The 21386-nt window shown below is 37.9% G+C and overlaps 1 protein-coding gene across 26 annotated transcripts in view; it reads right to left on the reverse strand.

Annotated features, from left to right (window-relative positions):
* Positions 1-21386, reverse strand: part of NRCAM (neuronal cell adhesion molecule) — a 280578-nt gene that overhangs the window by 17126 nt on the left and 242066 nt on the right. For 7 of the 26 annotated variants that reach the window (XR_014713314.1, XR_014713315.1, XM_084641215.1 and 4 more), the window contains 4 exons: positions 19049-19225; positions 4980-5045; positions 4303-4428; positions 2562-2714 (listed from right to left, as the gene is read on the reverse strand). Coding sequence is in view for 24 of the 26 variants with exons in the window: in XM_084641215.1 (XP_084497341.1) it covers positions 2562-2714; positions 4303-4428; positions 4980-5045; positions 19049-19225 (522 nt within the window). In the remaining 2 variants the exon portion in view is untranslated. Of the gene's footprint in view, positions 1-2561; positions 2715-4302; positions 4429-4979; positions 5046-17789; positions 17826-19039; positions 19226-21386 lie in introns of all 26 variants that reach the window. The other 19 variants (XM_084641209.1, XM_084641226.1, XM_084641208.1 and 16 more) reach the window with 6 other exon arrangements.

Consider the following 21386-nt stretch of genomic DNA (forward strand, 5'->3'; position numbering starts at 1 on the left):
TGTTCCCACTAGAAATTCTGGGGATGAGTTTGCCTGTTTCTTAGTACCCTCCTGTTGGTTTTACTGGGGGAGGGTATGATTTGCCCTTCACTTAATTTCTTCATGGTTGGATGAGTCTGATCGGTGTGGGATTGATTTTTGCAGCTTTCACAGCCTTTGGTGGGGCATCTGTATTCTGATTTTTAGAAGTTGAATAATATTTCTTACGGAATTGATCCCAACACTTCTACTAATACACATAACAAAATAAAACAAACCCATTTTCTCTCTTTTTTACATAAAGTGGACGTTAAAAACCTTAAACTTAAATATATAAAAATGTCAGGATAATATTTACAAGAAAAAAGAAATAGAAGCAGAAAGGTGATCCCGCTTTGAATTATAAATAAACCTATACCAGTAGTTTTCTTTTTGGGTCTACATTTACGTTAGAGCAATTTTGCTTTTTGTAAACATGCATATATAATAAGGCATTAAATTTTTAGTAGCAAATGCTATAGCAAAACACACAAGCACATTTAACATTCAAATGTAGTAAGAAAATAGTATCAAACAAAACAATCCATGCATAAAAACATGCAAGAGAGATGATAGGAGTAAAGATGAAAACTTACTTATGCAGCTTCTTGTATTCTTTGACTTAGTGTATATCCAATAAAGAGGGGTTTCTAAAGCCCAGTATAACTTTAAAAAATGGCATAAAATTTCCTGTTTACTCTAAACAAATTATCTGCTTCTGGCAGAAAGATATTTACTCCTGATGAACACAGAAGCTGCTAATATGTGAGAAAAAACATAACCCACTATACTGGACATACTCAAGAAGAGAAAATTGCACATTATGAAGATGCTCTATAGGAATGCTTGCTAGAACAAATAGACAATTTCTGGTAGAGGCCTCACATACCCAGTCTAGGGTTTTCCTTCCTTGCAAAGGAGTACTCGAAAAAGGTATCTTGCTCTTTTGTCCCCATCCCCAATGTTTAGCAGCATTAGCCCAGATTTCAGAAAGTGACATAGCTAGATTCTTTTAAAAAGAAAATTTGCTGTACAAATTATCTGATGGGGGACTCTAAAGCAATGCTTTATACTGAACCTTTGCCAGAAAGAGAGAACATTGCCTCTAGTGTTCCCAGCCTTGAAAGACTCAAGGAATGGAGCCAAGGTGTTTAACTTACTCACAGATACATATAGGAGTCTTGACTTTTTGATCTACTGAAGTTTTACTGTTAAGCAGAACGTTGACTGGGAAGGTTTTGGTCTTCCCCTCCCCCGCCGCTTTGAGTGCATTACAAAACAATCTTTGCGCTCTGCTGCCTACTGGTTCTGAACACACCTACATATATAATTTTGCATATCCGTTTTCTGGTATCACTAGCCTCCTCTGGCTAAAAGGTCACTAACAAAAACCTTTTTTTCTGAAACTGCAAATGTTTGTGAGGCACTGCTATTTAGCATTATGTTTCAAAAGCTTTCCTATAGCAACATTGTAACACTATGAGCATTAATGTACTATAAACATGAAACAAAACAAAAACATTATGACTTTAGAAAGTGAACGCTTTTTCAAACTGGCATGCTAATCACTTGCTTTGTTATCTGAAGGATCATTGTTTCATATTGCTCAAACTACTTTACATATTAGCAATCTATTTTCTTAAATCATAATGTTTGTGTAGTAGGTGAGACCAAAGTAAGATCTACTGGATAACTGTTCATGGGCCACATTGCTTGGAATGAGTAAGAGTGCCTGGCAAACACAGACCAGACAATAACACTTCATCAAGAACATGCTGATATTGCAACACCATATTCATCATGACATTAATACATTTCCAACAAAACCCTTTCTCTGAGTTAAATGAACAGGCATTACTTATTCTTGTATGAAGTCACAACTGCTTCAAACTTTCTTGCACTAAAATCTATTATTTTTCTATGGAAAAATAGCTATGGAACACTTAAAATTCTTAAGCTGTTTTATTAATGAGAGTATTTTGTAGTTTAAGTGATATAAAAATCATCTGGAAGCCAATGTTTGATGGAAAAAGAAACATTTATAACTAGAGATCTTCTTATTTGGCACATAATATGGATATGGATGTAATAATGGATTACAATTTTACATCATGCTTCTGGAAACTAAACTGCTGATATTGAGATTGTTAGTTTTAAAAATAGGTATTCTGCTGTGTTACAGTACACCACGTTATTTAAATATTGAACAATAGGTTCTAATTCAATTCAAAGATGAATTAGAAACAAACAAAATATTTCAGCTTAAGTGCACAGAATACAGACCGAATGTGAACAGTAAGTGTTTTTTCCCATAACATAAATGGCAGGGAAACAAAGTGAACTGAAAGAAGGAAAACATTCATAGTCTACAAATTAGATAGGCTGGCATGTCTAGAAGTTTACAAAGTAGTTTAGCACCACTGAAGAAAATGATATCAAAATGTTTTAGCTAAAATATCTCCCCACTAGCAGCAATTCAATGTTTCAGCACTTGGCATATCACAATTCTGAATGTGAGACAGAATTGGTATGGTGTGCCTCACCTGGACCTGTCTCAAACACATCCTCTGAACTCACAAAACCAGACAGACCCTCAGCACCAACCCGGACTTTATATGATGTTCCTGGTGTTAAACCCTTTAACACAAAGAAGCTCCGAGAACCATTTACAATTTCTTTTTTCCAATCTTCTTTGCCTATAAAAATTTTAGGAAAACAACAAGTTGGAATATTTTAAGTTACTATCTGCTACTCTAAGTTATAGTCAGAACACTTTCTATAGTCAGTTGGCTAAACTTGGATTTGTTGAACAAATAACTGCTTTCTCCAAAAAGAATATAATTTTAGGCAAAATAATGATTTTCAGTACTATACTGCATGCAATATCAAGAAAAAATACTATCTAAATAAGAATGCTTATTTTATACTTTTGTTCCACTGCATTACAGATAATTATTTTGCATCTATTTACAGAAATGTGTTTGAATTTGCAATTACAAATTATAAATTATAAAGAAAACATTTATTCACTGAATTTGATAATACTGCTTGCACTTTTAATCAGCATTTACTTTTGTTGAGAAATTCTCTTTAAATGCTGAAGATGATGTGGAAATAGTTCCCGATTGTTCTGAATGTTTTCCTCATGTTTGTGTACATCTTTTTCTAAAATCATCTCAAGTGACGCTGAGCAAAGTTCAGAACAAAACTTATACCTTTTCATAAGAAGACTTACAATTACAGTCGAACCTCAGGGTTACAAACATCTCGCGGATGGAGGTTGTTCATTACTCTGAAATGTTCGTAACTCTGAATAAAATGTTATGGTTGTTCTTTCAAAAGTTTACAACTGAACATTGAAACTTAATATTGAAACTTGAAACTTTTCTATGTAGAAGAAAAATTCTGCTTTTAACCATCTTAATTTAAATGAAACAAGCACAGAAACAGTTTCCTTAACCTCTCTAATCTTTTTTTAAACAATCCTTTTTTTTCAGTAGTTTAAATTTAACACAGTACTGTACTGTATTTGCTTTTTTTTTTCTCTGCTGCTGCCTGATTGCATGCTTCTGGTTCTCAATGAGCTGTGTGATTGACTGGTCAGTTTGTAACACTGGTGTTTGTAACTCTGAGGTTCCACTGTACACTGTCTCTGGCATTTATTCACCACTTAATAAGGACAGTGTACTGGAAGTATCTCCATTTTATCAACTCAGCATCTTAATGTTAATGCATAATGAGAACTAAATCAAATTGCTTTTACAGAGGGTTGGAGCTTTATTTTTGTTATTAACTACATGCTAATGTGTAGGTAGAAGTTTGTTGTTCCTAATATGCTATTTGTCTGCTGCTATTTTAAGGGATAACTTAACAAGATTTGTTTTTGTTTGATTCTTTTCTATTTTGATATGTGTATTTTTGTCACTGTAATATTCTTAGGACATTTAATAGAACCACTACAATATATTTTCACTGCAGGATTGTAATCACTGTATGATCAACAGCTTCAGGCAGTTAAAGGTAGTAATGGTTCTTGTTCACAAGAGTTGATAAAGTAACACAAGGGAACAAAGGCTTATTTTCTAAGCATCATGTATCCTGAAGAGCAGGAATTTTTATTACTATATTAATATGACACAATCTGCTAGATCAAATTAAAAGATATTTTTCTAGACATTTAAAAAGCTATCAATAAAGCTAGATCTATATATGCCAAATTCAGTTATTAAAATATTTTAAAATGTATCTCAGCACTTAGAATAATTAAACGAAATGACTTCTTACTGCCTGCTACACCATATTCAACATAAAAGTTCACATGATCTGGTCCCTCATACTCCCAACTGATATTGGCATAGGTCTCAGCAGCAGATGCCGTAACATTTCTGATCCTTGGGTAAACTGGTCGCACTGAATACACAATAGAAAAACAAAGCAAAATATGAAATTGTGGCTCCATGCATATAATAAAATCTATCTTAAGAAACCACTATGCAAATTTGGACCACATATATGGAATGTACGGTTCATACATACTCATTGTTTCCATTATTGAAAATTAGTGACTAAATTACAGCATTAGCACATGCGGTAGTTGAACAGCAGGTAGCCACTACACTATTAAATTAGAAAGGAGAACTAAGTCTATGAACTCTACTGGCATGGCCTAGACCACTAAAATTGCCAAACCCTTTAAAATACCAAATTGCCAAAGCCCTGGAAAATACTATAGTTTAAATCTCTTGAAGTACAATGCAGACAGCTGAAAAGTGAAGAGCATTCTACAGGTCACTCAGTACTGGGAACTGCAGGAGAGGATATATTGTAATGCAGGTACACAATTTCCTTGATTCCATGTGGTATTTCACAGACTTTGCAAATTCCTCACTGCTGGCCCTGCATAGAATTTTGCTTTTCAACTATCTCTACTGAATTTATAATGATAAAAAGGATCACAATACCCTTATAGAATGTTGGATGGACAGTATGTATGACAGGGGATGTTGCAAAAAGGGTTTCTGAGTATCCTTCATCACCAGAGATAATAGAAAAGAAGAAACATAAAAAGAGTAAAAACAGTTTTACATAGGAAAATGTTTAAGGAACACAGCAGATAACAGAAGCTTACCTGTTAAGTGAACCAACGCATGCATACTCTAAGTTCATGCAGGTTTCTTTACAAATAATTTTACTTGATAAAATATGAAAAGGACAGGGTAATGTAAATTACTCTGAAAGCAAGCCAGATTACAGATGTGCTAAACCCTAACATTTATAGAAGAACATTTCTTAAATAATCATAATTAACATTTCAGACTTTTATTTTAAATACTCTATTGACAATTTAGCCATCAATAGTAACTCTCCTGCACCAAAAAAAGCAATTAACTATTTTTAGATTCTAGTTAATCTGTATTAATTCTAACCCATTCTTGAAAAGCAAGTAATCAGTATGCAGACACTAACTTCAAGGGAAAAAAACAAGAGCCATACAATCTTTTTCTGGTTCTGGAAAATTGAGTGAGGTTTGACAATCCTACACACCCCTTGAGAATCTTTGGGAGATATTATACTTTTCTCTCTCTAATTTCTATGATTTAGGAGGTGGAGACCTACATTTTCAATTATCCATTTAGTTTGGATAGCTCAATTTTTGTTGTCCAGCCTCAAAATACCTAGGAACTTGATTTTTGAGGCACTTAGCATCCACAACTCCAACTGACTTCAGTGGAAGTTGCAGTGCTGAGCATCTCAGTAAATCAGGCCCTTCATGTTTCAAGTTGATAACCCTAAAATTGAGGTACCCAAAATAAGTGGACACTTCTGAAATCGTAGGTTATAGCATCCAGGTGTTAATTCAGACCTTATATAGTAAATCTGGACCCAGTCGAAAGTGGATGTTTTTTGTTTCTGTTTTTGAAAAATATAAAGTGGGTGGTTAAACAAAAAAGAGAAACAGAGGCCCAACACTTCAAAAGCTCACTACCGCATGAAAATGACTGTACTACTGGAAAAAACCAGGAAGAACCACATATTGGTGTAACCACTACCAAAATATTCTGGTGTGAAGGGTAGAAATCAATATTTTGCATAGCCAAGAAAGATTCATGGATAAGAATTATGGATATTATGGTATTATCTTATAAACACTGCCAAAAAGATGTTCCCTTCAACATGTGGCATTTTCCTGGATGAGGAGAAGGCATTTGATTGCAATGAGTAGGACCAGTTTCTTGTGGACCCTTAAATAGCTATATTTTGGCTCACTTCTTTTAAATCAGTATGTTTACTTTATAGTTCTTCAATTGGGCTGTTCATAAATAGAAACTGGTTTTAGTATTCTTGTGTACCCAATGCTATTAAGTAAATAGATTCTTTTTCACGACATATGTCATCCTGAAATCCATCTAAATAGAAATCCAGAGCAATTAATTCACTAAGCGGTTTTCCTTCAGAGAACAATGCATGAAATTGCGTTTCTGTGCTGATATTCTGCTATTGTAGTATTATTTGTCACTGAGGTTTCCACATCTAGTAAAAAGGCACTTTCTCTCTCTCAGATATAATACCAAGAATGCTTCTCAAAGACCAACAAAATACCATCGGTGAAATCCTAGCCCAAGTGAAGTCAATAGAAAAACTCCCATTGACTTCAGTAGGGCCAGGATTTCACCCCTCATGTGGAACCAGACAGTCTAATACTCTACAAATTAGATTCACAAATATGAGGGCACTCAATCTTTGCCAAAATAATATTATTAAATTGTAAATGACAATATGTCTGAAATTTGTTTTGCAAACAGGCCAAAAGATCTTGATGGTGCAATTCTCAGGTGCTATCACACATTTTTAAAAATCCTGCCAAGTTTATTATTTTCCCATGTTCATAACTCTGTTAACTCAGAGGATCTAATATTTATGGAGTTGCTTTCTACATCTTGAAGAATAATGCAATTCATTCAAAATGTGCTGCAGGTAGCCAATTTCTAAAAATATTCATAATATTAAACATGTTTATGAAAATCTCATTCTAAGTTTTCTCTCTTAGTTTGTGAAATTAATTCCCCAACTTAAATCTAAAGAGAAAATGCCTCATTCCAGCAATACACTTATGAGGAATATGTTTGTGGATGATCTGTTCAGAGTGAAAATAATAGTGAAACTGGTAAGAAAATATTACCATCCTTTAAGGCACAGAAAATTTAAATTAATTATTTTCTCTGAAAAGTTATTAATATTTTTAAAGTTCATTGTTGAAAGATACATGATCACATGTAACACACTGACATTCCACACCCAACCCTGCAGCAAAATCCTGTTCATCTGACTTGTGCAAGTAATCCCAGGAAAACATGATCTGATGTCCAGTATTTAAATATATTTTTAACTCTCCTTCTGCCCCCACACACCAAAATAATTAAAAAAAACAACAAAACCAAACCAAAAAGCAGCTCCCCTTTGTTTCACTCTCTCACACAGTTTCATTGTAAGGTTCAAATTACACCCTAAAACTACATCTGTTATTTTCCATAGTCTGCAGAAGTCATTGTGGTTCTTAATGGCTGGCCAATTTGAGTTTAATTTAGTCAATTAAAAAGTATCATCTGTATCTTCTTGCTGCTTCTTTGTTTGTTCTTTGTTTACTGGGCTAACATTCTTACCCTTCTATGTCCTTTCCACATCTTAGTATCTCTAAAAAACACAAGAAACTACTACTACAGAACCTTGTTTGCATCATAAAAGTATACAAAGAAACAAGAAAGAGCTTACAACACAGGATTCCTAACTGAAATTCACGTCTTACACCTATTCATAAACGGACAAAAACTATTCCATTAAAGCAAGACCATACATTTATTCAGTTTAGAGCAGAAGTAACACCTGCAGTCTCTCCTTAAATATCACTTTAGTAAAACACTTAATTCACTAATGTGAAATAAACACCTGAATAGCTACTGCAAGAACTTGTAATTATCTGCTGCACCATAACTCTGCAATAACAGATGAACTCATTTAGGACTTGATCCAATGACCACTGAAGTCAATGGAAAGAAGCCCATTGACTTCCATGGGTATCAAGTCAGGTTGTTAAATTAGAGGGGCTTGAAATCTGAAATACCCATTTCATACATCCTATGAAGTGAGCTGTAGCTCACGAAAGCTTATGCTCAAATAAATTGGTTAGTCGCTAAGGTGCCACAAGTACTCCTTTTCTTTTTGCGAATACAGACTAACACGGCTGCTATTCTGAAACCATTTCATACAGTACTTCTAGCTGCAAGGTGAGAGGGAAAATTACATATAAACTCCTTTGGGATCATTCTTTCTGTAAATCTCTCAAAGATGTACAAAGTAACTAAATGATTTAAAAAACAACATTTTTACAGTAATTACAACAGTGGTTTAAAATAGTCTTTTTCTTTAAGCCACTCTTTTGGCAAGATCCTTTTAATCATACAACTATTGAAGAGAGAAAGATTCTTGTGATAAAAGATGAGCCAGTCCCTCTACCTCACAATGCAGGAGAGTTCCTTGCAATTCATTTACAGCTGTTAAATCCAGTATAATGAGGGGGTTTATTCTCATTCTCTCATGAGATTATTCCACAGCCTAATAATTTCCATGTCAGGAATTTTTCCTGATACTGTATTTATATTACTGTTTTATTGTCTTCATTTCATCAGACTACTTCTAGTTAAATCCCTCAGCACACTATCAAACCACATCATTACTCTCCTTCCTCCCATACTTCTTGTTTACCTCATTAAAGTTTTGGTTGACTTTTATTGTGCCTTCCCAAAGCATCTCTCAGCCACGCTATACTGTATATATTACATCCCAAACCAAACCCCAACCCAAAAAATCTACATTAAAAAAGGAAATTTAGATTTCAAAATCAAGTAGTCAAAAGTTAGTAAATGCCAGATCTACTGTTGCCTGGGGAAACAGTTTTTAATTACATGATCACATACCATCATGATGCATATACATAAGGACATTAGGCTGCAGTCCTGACTCTTCCATACCCACTTTGAGGTAGCTAGAGCATATAGTGAGCTAATACTGAGCAGTCTTTGAACTTAGGAGAGTGCAGCGACTGGGACTGTGCCTGGCACTGGCAGCATGCAAGATACATAATGGTCCTTACTCATTTGCGCACTCAAACATGGGTCAGCCACAGTCTGGTCCTTAGTATTTGTTTCATTCATATACTGGGATAAAAGACTTACAGGATGGCAATTGTCACGATGGCACTCTTTGGTGGGGGGGTGCGGGTAAAATGGTACCTCTTTTTTTTCCTGCAATATTCTGGTCTCTCTAAAGTTGTCAATGATTTTTTAAATATAATTGTCAAAGGAACAGTAAGTTTTTTCGTAGGTTTTAAGGGCAGAAGTGTTGATTATGGTCAAATACTTCGACCTTCTGCATATAATGGCCACAGAATTTCACCTAATAAACCCTTCATCAAGTCTTATAACTTGTGGCTGAACTAGACCATGTCTTTTAGAGATTTCTAATCTTGATTTAAAGACTCCAAATGATAAAGAATCTACTATATCACTTGGCAGACTATTCCAATCGCTAATTACATTCCCTGTAAAAAATTTGCATCTTTCTTCCTTTTTGAACTTCTCCAACTTCAGTTTAGAGCTTTTGATCTAATTAGACTGCTAGAACTGCTAGGTTAAATTCCCTCTGGCATTGGTAAATTCTCCCTGTATATGTAATTGTAGACAGTGGCCAAGTTGCCTCTATTCTTCATTCTCTTTGTACTTTAGGTTCAATATCAACCCAGCTGTCTGATTTATGTTCAAATTCTCCACATATACTCTCATCTGATTCTTATAAATGGTTATTTTTACATGGTCTTCCTTGCTTACTAATTGTTCAGATTTCTTTTCTAGGTTTTTCTTACTGAAGACAGTATTTTGAAGAAAGAGTTCAGTTACACAGGATCATTAATTTTATACCCATCCTTTTTTTAATTAATTGACATATTTTTTCGTACGTTTTAGAAAAATTGGGGGGATTTGTTTGTTTTTTAAAGTCTGTCTCATGCACCATGTTCTCATGGTGTATGATACTGCATGTTACATAATTCAATATGATTTCTGCAGCCTGAGGTGATGAAAGCCAGGGGTCTGTGTGGTTGAACACCCAGAGTCTGTCGTAAATCTACCCAAATTCTAGCTTTCTGGGTCAGCACACCTCTAATGGCAATTAACCTTTGGCTCTGAAAACGGAGGTTTCTCAGCACTCATCACCAATGCATAAAAAACAATTGGCAGGAGCTCTGAAACGGTACTGGTGCCAACGGGTTAAAAAAAAAAAGCTTAGTACTCTTGTGAAGAAATGCCTATTCAGTAAGAGAGTAAATGTGCATTAAATTCTGTGCCACTGCAACTATACAATAGTGCTGTACAAGCAGTAATTTGATAGTCCATTCGCGCCACAAAGAAGAAACTGGATTACTATGAAGTGAACCAGTTTACACAGGCTGATTGATTATTGTTCAGCTACCTCCAACAAATTAATCTCTGTTAACCACTCTGTAGCAGTGATATGATGCTAAAATATAGCTGGCATCAATCAGTGACCATGGCTCCAATCCTGCAATGGGAAGCACGGTCTGGAGCCCCACTAGTTTCAATGGAACTCTCTTGGGTACAAACATTCACCTGCTTGGATCTAATTGTAGGATCAGAGGACCTAAATAATAGGACCTAACTAATAATAATCTCTTCTTAAAATCAATGACAACCACTGTTTTTAATCTCTCTGCATAGCCATGTATAACGTTCAAGCCATTCACTAACACTGTTCCTCTAGATAACTAACCTACACATAGAATATACAGTCGGTAAGATTAGTAATGAGATAAAACGAAGTTTTAAACTGAGGCGGATAATTTCTTCAATATTTAGTTCAACTGAATAGCTAATTAAATTCCCACAGGAATGATCCAATCATGTGACAAACTCACCATCAAACATGACTTCAGATGGATCCTCAAATCCCTAAGTCCTGCAGTAGTACACTACTACTCCATGAAGAAAGTGCTGGGTTGAGAAGGAAATATACATCTCCAGACTTCTGTAGAGTGAAATTATGTTGAATATGTCTATACAACTGCATCATGCTATTTTTGTTTATTGCCCTGTTGATAAGACCTGCCTTTTATGAGGCACTGTTGCAAAATTATAGGTAGATGAGGAATAGCCTCAAGAATATAAAGCAAGAAAAGATGACAGGTAGTAGATTCTGCCACGAATTGACTGGGCAAAGAATTGTGTGAAAGTGAATTTTTGTTAAAAGACAGCTATTGCACAATGAAACTCATTTCCCTGTGCAACAACAAGAGTGCATTGCTTTTTAGAATTAGGAGATGCAAGTATTAAGCTACTCTCATGCTATGTGAGTTGCTGAGATGATATTCTACTAGTAGAGAGCCGCAGAAAAGTCACCTTCCTGTTACACGTCTAACTAGTTTCATATGAAAATTGTCTGATTTCTGGACCATGAAAAGTTATGGCAAGGAAGCAATGATTGCATGCTATTACCAAGAAGTCATTACTGTCTTCTCTAGTCTACTCTCCCAATTATTATGAGTATTCAAGGGGGATTTGAATAAGGAGAATGAAGTTGCCTTATTGACCAGCTCCTGATGGGTGTTCAACACATAGGGACTGGATGGAGAAAAGCATAGAGACATTAACAGTGCGTTAAATCTGGCCTCATTGATGGAACCAGTGGACAGGGAGTAATACAAAAAGATACTAGGACAGAGTTATGCAGAGCCTTGAAGACAAGGACAAGAAACTTGCACTTGATATGGCAAAGGAGGGGGAGCCCCCTGAAGGGACTGAAAGAGGGAGCAGGGAACATGATCTTAGCTGAAGCATTTTATATGGAATAAAGGAGGTAGACTACAATGGTGTCTGGGAAGCCAAAGAGAAGGAGGATGCTACAGTAATCAAGATAGGAGATGATAAGGGTCTGAATATAGAGTTTAGCTGAAGGAAAAACAAAGTAATTAAGGCATAACTAATTTTACAGACCAAACTGTCTGACTAATCAGGCATTCTTTTATGGTTTCACAAGCTCCTGTAAAGGCAATTCCACTACAGTACTCCACATGTGAGCTAAGGGCTCATAAGTGGCTTTTTATCTGGGCCAGACTGGTGCTCTTCTCTATATACTAAATACCTCCTGATTTGGGGTCTGAGGAGAAAACAACTAGCAATAACAAGTCATATTGGAGAAAAGGCTGAGTGTGCAGGAAATCTGTCTTAAGTACTTATCCTGGTACCTGAGCACTGCATAATTTTTCAGTGTATTGTCTCCTCATAAGAACCCTCTCAGGTAGGGAAGTACCATTAGCCCCATTTTTTTTCAAATGGGGAACTGAGGCACAGAGAAACTAAGTGACTTGCCCAGTGTCAGGCAGGAAGCCTGTGGGAAAGCAGGGAATCATACTTGGGTCTCCTGAGCCCCAGACAAGTGCCCTAACAACAGGACCATCCTTAATAAGTGGTCTCTTCTCCTACTGCAAGCACAAATTTGCTGATGCTTCTCCTGAGATGACCAACACTCTAGCTGAAAGTAGGAGACAGGACTGCTGCTGAGAATGATTTTTAGTCCACAGCAAACAGCTACATATTGTATATGCAAGTGATACAATCAAAAAGGGGTAGTTTCAGACTCAGTGCCCACATATACATTTTTTGCAACAACAGAAGTAATATTTTAAAAAATGATCATCATTTGGGATTAATACAGAAAATAAGATACTATCCTAATGTATTTGTTTGATTAGAAGTGTTCGTATTTAATGCTAATGATGCTGAAGGTTATGCAAATAATTGTGCCTCTCTGTGAATGTTAAGTCAGTATCCCATATGCTCTGGTAGTATTTATCTTGCTGGTTCCTCAAATCTCATTCTCTCTCCCTTCCTTAATGACCTATTTATATGACCTGATGATAGAAGGTGCTCGGTGGGACTGAAGTCAAGTAATTACAATGATTTATTTCCGGTTGCTTCAATAATGTATATGTATCCAGCTTCTCCGTCGATAATCTTCTCTTTTATTTCAGTAGCCTCAAGTCCAGCCAGTTGATGGATTGCAAAAGAAGCATCAATTATACATTTATGTAGTTACCTACCTCCTAAGTGCCAATATTTTATGTGGTGTGTGTGTGTTTTATATATGCAGTTTTTAGATGCATGCATTTTAACCAGCTGTTGCTAAAAAAAAATCACCTTTATAAGGAGCTGCATATTCTGAGTAAACAGAAGTCATGGAGAAGGTCAAACAGAACAGGGTTAGGAAGACAAAGATCATGTAAGTGTAAATTTGAAAGTAAACCGAGTGTGACAGCGTGATTTATCCAGTTAAGTGAAGACTATGTTTCCTTCTTCAGTGATCTGGGCAGGTGGGGGGAAAGGCAGATTTGCATGACAAAGGGGTTGTTGAATCTCCTGCCTCTCCCTTGTTTTGTTTGGTTTTTGTTTAAGGATTCTTGAGAGTGGAAATATTGAAGGGAATGAGAGCTCAATTATGTATGCTCTGCCAAGGCTGCCTACTTGATGTAATAGTCTATCCAGCCCTGAGAATCTGGTTATGGGAGTTCATATGTACAGTATATTAAGTTTGAACAATTCTTCTCCCTTTTACTTTCTCTAAATTGCTGCACTATTCTGTCTTTCTAACTTCTCACAGCAGGGTGAGGAAAACATCTCTTCCCCAACCCTCCTTTTTTTCTTTTTTTCTATTTAAAAGGTCTATTTTACCTTATGTGAAAATTGCAGAGCAATAGCTTCTCTTAGTTTTGATCTAAAAAATTCTGGGATGCCTAAAGCAGTCATCTTCCCCTGACACGCACTACCATTCAGATCTGACCAATCCAGCTAGAGGTAATTTAAAGAATCTCAAGTTTAGCAATCAACAGCTAAGAGAAACGGAGAAAACAAGGATACTGTGGTTGTTTAAAAGATTAGAAACAGTAGTATACAGTCCATTTCAGACTTCACTTCTGCTTGGAGAGACAGTAAGAGAAGTATTGGCTCAGAAGGCAGAGGATTTATTTTGAGACTATGGTAAAAAGTTTGAGGAATTGTAAAGATCCTTAGTTTACTATAGCTTTGCTTGATTCTGCATTTTAAGGTGTGGTTCATGGGATGGAATATGGAATCATGGGACTTGTCCCATTGACTTGCACCACAAATGTGCTTGTCTTCAGGGGGTCAAGTACGAAAAACAAAGAATAGTTGTACTTTTCCAAGCTCTGCTCGGAAAATAAGCTCCACCCACTTGAGATGAGAAAATGAGATGCTGTTTTCAAAAGACTGTGCAGATGCTGAAAACTGGATCACATGGTCTACTGGGGCTTGGCTCTACATCACTGGGGTTCAATGCATTGCTGGGCTCCTTGGGGTTAGCTCCTCCTTGATGGGGGGAAAAAACAAGTGTTGCTGTCTCAGCTGTGGAAACAGTTAACCACGTTGACATACCAATCATCATCATTACTATCTGAGTTAATGCCCATTGAGATGAAAGGGGCAGCTAACATTTCACAGCTGTCATTTCAGGTTGTCTGAGAACTTAGTTGGATGTCTTGGCTTCTGTTATATTTGGTTCATGTTTTCAAAGTTTTTGTTGAAATCATAAAAACTAGAGACTTTTTTTCAAAGTAACATTGAAATTAGACCCGCAGTTATACATGTGGAATCTAATTTTCCTTCAGTGGGTTTGTACAGTGGGAACTCCTTGGGACTTAGTTTATAATGACCTAGAAGAACAAGAATCCAATTCCCTTGCTCCCAGCTGTGTTGACCTTTCAGTGATAAATGGAGTAAAAAAGCAGCAAAAAGAAACTGTTGTTAAAGTAAGCTGTATACACAACAGGAACACACCTGTTGTACGAAGATACCATGTTTATAAATCTGATTTCAGAGTATAAATACTTTAAATCAAATTTGTCTGGTTTAGTTTTGTCTGGTCAAGTTTGTCTGGTTTACTGATCCTGGATTAGAATTGAAGTATGTTCTTCACTAATGGACATCATTTAACATATCTGATTGCTTTAGATATAGTTTCCACTGAACAATGTCTTTATATTGTCAAATGTATGAAAATGCTTGATAGGATACTGCACACATAGGTATTTATGACTCCCATATTCTGAGTATCTACTTACTTTTCCTTAGGAAAAAGGGATGTTTCATCAGGGTTAATTATGTCTTCACAGTAAACTGTATAGTTAAATCACTCATATACACAGACATCTTTACGACTCATAACTACATTAAAATGTTTAGAGCTGCTTATTAAAAATGCATACAATGGGATCTGCTCTTATCTACTGTCTCAATTGCTTCCCTTTTCCAAAGCTATTACAAGAACTATACATGCGAAAATGCACAAAATAGGAAGGTATTATCTTCAAGAACTCTGCACAAAGGCAATCCTGTGTCTGACAAAGGGATCAGCTACCTCACTAAGGAATAAATAGAGCTGAATCCAAGGCCAAAGATGAACATGTGCCTCAAGCAGTAGATCAACAACTGAAGAAAATAGCCCTGAGTGCTCAGTCATAAGATTTGTGTGCCTGAGAAAGAGAAGAAAAGGGAGACAAAGAAAGCTGTTGCCTATATGTTCAACCTGATACCTCCTCTATGCCCTCTTTCTGTGAACAGACATATAGCAGAAGAGAAGGTCACTTAAGGTGCTGTCAGTAATCTACCTCCTATCCATATTTAATTTGTAAGTGAATGAAAGTTGACCAAATGGACAACAGTGACCAGGGTTCAGAACAAGGATTACTCCTGAGGGCATTCTGTGCCAAAAAATAAAAATTCTGCGCACAATATTTTTAAATTCTGCAAATTTTATTTGTCAAATAAATGTGGAGGCTCCAGCATGGCATTGGGGAACAGAGGCCACTGGTTGCACAGAGGGTGCACAAAGGGAGATCACTGTGCAGCTCCTTTCCCTTCCACCCCCAGGACATGGACTCAATGTTGAGGCTGCACCCAACCCTGACACAGTGCAAGGACCGGGCCTGTTCCAGAAACACCCCAGGGCCCTGCCCCTCTGTGTGGGCAGGCAGGCTCAGCAAGGCAGGATCCAAGTGTGGAAGGCTTTAGTGGGGGGAATGCAGGTGTGGGTTGAGAGAGTTCTGTGTGGGGCAATCTAGGTGCAGGCAGCTCAGTAGTGGATTCAGTTGTGGGGGGGATCTGGATGCACAGGGGGTTGTTGGGGAGTTCTGGGTGCAATGGTAGTGGGACTCTGCAGGGGGGTTCCAGGTGAAGGCAGTTGGGTCTCAGAGTGGGGGGGATAGAGCTCAGCAGGGGTGTCCGGGTGTGGAGAGCTTAGTGGAGGGGGGGTCCAGATTCTGAGGGAGTGGGGATCCAGGTGCAGCTGCTTGGGGCTTGGTGGGGTGGGGATCCGGGTATGGGTGACTCGTCGGGCTAGTTCAGGTGCAGGGGGAGCAGGGCTCATTGGGGGGAGGTTCTGAGTGTGGCGGGGGTGAGGTTCAGCGGGAGGGTCTGGTATGAGGGGGTCTGGATGCATGGGGGTTGGGTGGATGGGGGTACCATACTGGGATCCTTCCTCCTGCAGCTGAGGAGCGATGCATGCAGGAAGCGGGGTGGTGATGGTGGGGAGGTTGCAGAGCTTCCTGCAGCAGAGGGAGAAATCTGGGGGTGCCATGCAGGGGAAGAGGAATTCCTGTCCTCCCGAGTCCAGCCAGGACTAGAAGCTGAGCCCAGCACAGGGTGGGAGCCACCAGCCGGGTCTTTCCCACTGCCCTACAGTGATTTCTCTCTCTGCCAGCTTCCCTGGGAACCCAGAACATACTGCTCAGGAGGGTCGCATGACCACTCTTATTACTTCCCCATCAGAAAGTCAGCAGAACTCCCCCAGGAGTAAAGGATGTTCCTCTTCCCAGACAACATAAACTTGGCAGCATAGGTGCTAGAACAGTTTTTATAGTGGGGATGCTGAAAGCCGTTGAACCATACTGTAAACCCTGTATGTGATGGAAACCACTTCAAACCAGAGGGTGCAGAAGCACCCCCAGCATCCCTAGTTTGAGTACCTATGCTCGGCAGAGTCCTTTCAATATCAGTTGTTGGGTACATCTACACAGCAAGCAGCAGTGAGTCTCAGAGCCCAGGTTGACAGACTCAGGCTTGCGCTAAAAATAGCTGTGTCGGGGCCTGGGCTGGAGTTCAGGCTCTGAAGCTTAGGCAGAGGGATGGGGCTTGGCTCCAGCCCTCCACAAATCACTACACAGCCGTTTTTAGCACTGTAGTGCAAGCCCTGCAAGCCTGAGTCTGTCGAGCTGGGCTCAGAGAGCCCGCCATGGTCTGTACAAACGTACCCATAAAGGCTCACCTCTATAAGGTAGGTAAGCTTGCGTGAAAGAATGCCTGTTTACCCCATGCTAGTAAGAGGGTGAAACTGCACCTAGACCCTGAACACACAGGACAGTGCTATACAACTTCATAATGCAGAGAAAGAATTAGACTTTGCTGAAGTAAAGCTAACAAATTCCTCTGGAATGTTGTAGCAAAATATGCAAAATATGTAGGGTGCATCTTTATCAGAAAGGCAGCCTATTAAATAAACCGTTCCCCCAATATCAATTAATAGTTAATACAACAAAATATAGGTCAGTGTTTTCTCTCCTTACCAGCAGAAATTTCCCCATTTATAACACCGCAAAAATCCACACACTTACAAAATCATGCAGAGTTTTATTTTACCTTTGCCTGCACCTAGAGCAGGAGGGAGAATACCAGCTTTAATGGGGGAAAATAAAAATAGGACACTATATAATTAGATACAACACCAGAGGGAACATATATATATAAATATATATATAAATATAAATTGTCATAAAAGCATGCAGTAAGTGAAATGTATTATCAATGGAGTAAGAAATTAAATACATACTTATGCTGAACATTGATAGATTATTCTAAAAGTTAATATACATGCATTTATTAATTTTTACTGTTCATGCTTGTTAACATTCACTTTTTTAAAAAAGGTACATTTTATGATATAACCAGAATACACCTACTAGATCTACTGAGTTTCATACCAACCAATTTATGGCAGTTTCAACAAACTATAAGCTTACCAAGTATGAAACAAGTAAATCTAAAGCTTGCAATAAAACAGAATTTAATATTAGAGGTGTGCAAAATTATCAAAGGCCACATCACAAAGTTTCCAGAGTGATTTTAATTATTTAAATTGAATTTCCATAATATTTTTAAGGATAGCACTCCCAACAGAAGAATTCTGTACCAGATCCTAAATATAAAATTCCTAAAACAACATAAGCTTGTGAAGAGATACTCTCACTCCTAAATTAACACCAGACTCTTTAACTGGTGACCATATACTGGGCTAGTCTTGGTCTTAGCTGTGGTACTACATTTACAGTACACCCATGTTCCTATTAGGCCCATGACAAAACGTTTAGACTACATATAAGTTATTGTGACTTAGAGATTTGTATTGTTTTAGACTTTATAGATTTTCTACTAGCCAAACTGTAGCAGGCAGCATTTCATGACTTTATCACTGGACGAAGGATAACCACCAGAACAAAGTATTTTACCTGTGACCAGAAGAGGTCATGGAAGCAGAATAATATAGATATAGTATAGATGACTGGGGGAAGGCACTTAAGAGTATGTAAAGTTGCATGAAATTTTGAAAGGCACAGCCTAGCCCAGAAAAGCAAGTAGTCTAGATCTTCTAAGGAAAGTGATATACAGATGTGGCTTTTTATACCAATTATTTTAAATGTCAGTTGTGGTAGAAATTTTTGGCACATCTTTTCTTTAAAATCTGTTTTAAATAGTTTATATTAGTACACACTAAAACTAGGTATTCACTAAATAATTTTTAATAAAGATTGCTTCAGCAAGGAAAAAGTACTAACATTTTGAATAAAACATGTAGGATTCTTTAAACTTAAATGGACTTTCTTTATACATACCCAGCTTACCTTCATCCATAATTGTTACTGCTTCCTCAGTTATTTGACTTCCAGATCCAACTGATGTTTGTGCATAAAAGTAAAACTTGTATCGTGTGCTGTAATTTAAATTACTTAATATCAAGCTGGTCTCGTTTGCAGGAATTCTGATCTCTATCAAGGGGCCTAATTCATGAGTGCTGTTAACTGTCATTGTGAAAAAAGCATAAAGAGTTAGATGGTTTATCTTTGAATATTGAAGATATTCAACTATATTACAGTTGTGTAAATTAAAAACTTTTATAACCAGGTACTGACCTTCTTTTCAAATTTCTCTACAGTGCTGTTCATTTTCGGATTCCAGAAATGATAAATACTGTAACTTCTGCTATCTGACTTGCTAAATCAGCTATATGCTGGACAGAGGCTAGGCTTGCGTGGCTGTGTAATGGGGCATAAGGTTCAGTTTACTCCCTCCTGAGAATGGCAGGGAGACAGGGAGGTATTTTTACCAGTAAAAAGACTAAGGGCAACATTTTCCAAAGCACCTAAGTGACTTAGGAGCTTAAGCCCCATTTTGAAAAATGACTTTGCGCCAGATTTTCAAAGGTATTTAAGGGCCTAGGGATGAAGATAGTTGTCTAGTGGGATTTTCAAAAATGTCCACGTAGGTTAGGTGCCTAAATGCCTTTGAACAATCTGACCTTCAGGCACTTAGGAGTTTAAGTCACTTTGAAAGTCACTTATGAAACTGGGACACCTGTGTCATTTCTGAAAATGGGACTTACATGCTTTTGAAAAATTTATCCTAAAAAACTGCTAAAAGCTAATGCATATGCTAAATTAACTACCTAAGAATAAAACACACCAAATGTTGGGACAAAAATAGTTAAATGATTGCTAACTGGTGCCAAACTACTGCAGCAGTTGAACAGAAATTGAGGCAGCTGGGAGTTTTTTATGTGGGAGGGACATATGGCTCAAAATGGTTCTAGGTGCACCGCCTGAGACAAGTGCATCCCAACGGCAGGGCTGAGTGAGAAGCAATCTTGGAGATGAATTCAAAGTTAAGATACTTTCTGATATCAGTAGATGATTATGTGATTAAAGGTCCTCATTACTGTCATTATTGAAGCACACATTTGTAATTTATCAATAGTCAAGTAAAATACATATTCTATACATATATCTAGTGCATTTTTATTTTAATACTGATAAATTGCCCACACACCCACATGTATTTCACAGTCAAATGAACCCCATACTGTTACCAGGCAGAGAATAAAATATTCCAAATAGGACAAGCATCATGTTGCCACTAGGGGTTTTTTTATATTAACCATATTTTACCTGAACATTCATAAACTGTAAATATATGAACATATGTGAATGTTATATATGGTCCAACAAGTTTTTTATTTTTTGACAACTGATCCATGCTTCCTTTCAAAAGATAATAAAAAGGTATGTATGTGCAATTATCAACTAAACAATAAAAAAACACTCAGATGAACCTGCAGCTAGAGTCCCTCAATACTGACATCTTTTCATATTACATTAGCTATGCAGGGTCAGGCGTAGGCTGTTGCTCTAGGAGATATCAGCAAAGAAAACTCCGGCTGTACATGAAGGAGTGTTTGTGATGCAGCAGATGGAAGTCTTCTCTTCACATTGATAATGAATTAAATATGCCTTTGGCAACCTGGAGTGCTCAACCAGGACGAAGGATGGGGTGCACAAGGTGTTTGAGATGGCCAAGTGGGCTCTCCTGCAGACCAAGTGCACGTACAGGAAGAACTCATGCCAGTTGCTGTAACCCCCGCACCCTCCTGCCAGGCCCTCTTTCTGATCCCCATGCTTGGAGGGTAGGGGGGTAAGGGCCCCTCCATCATAGCCTCACAGCTCGTAGGGTTGAGCTGACTATCTTTTCTGGCTGCCGGAGCCTCATGCAGCCATGTGGGGTGATCTGTGGCTTAGCCCGCCTCAATCCCAGCTGTGGGGACCCCCAGTTTCTTTCCAGAACAGTTTGCAAGGGGGGCAGGGCTCCACTACTTCCCAGCTTCTCTGCCTCAGCCCCTTCCAATCCCCCCTTAATCAAGCCAGAAATCACCTGGTTTGCCCAGAACAGCCTGCCCTGTCCCGGAAGTCCTGGCCAGTTGCAACCTGCAGGTCCCCACTGAGGAGCTCATCACTGCTGCCACAAGTTTGAATATGTCAACCTGGGCCTTTCCCATCCCTAGGCTTCTAACCATGCCACCTCCTTGCTTGGGGGAGCACTGGATCATCATCAAGGTGCCCCTCTCCTGGGGTCTGCCTCCTGCCCCAGGACAGGGTGGGGTCATGGGTGCTACCCCCTGCTGTACAGGTT

The sequence above is a fragment of the Lepidochelys olivacea genome (assembly GCF_965140295.1).
Source record: "Lepidochelys olivacea isolate rLepOli2 genome assembly, chromosome: 1".
NCBI lineage: Eukaryota > Metazoa > Chordata > Testudines > Cheloniidae > Lepidochelys > Lepidochelys olivacea.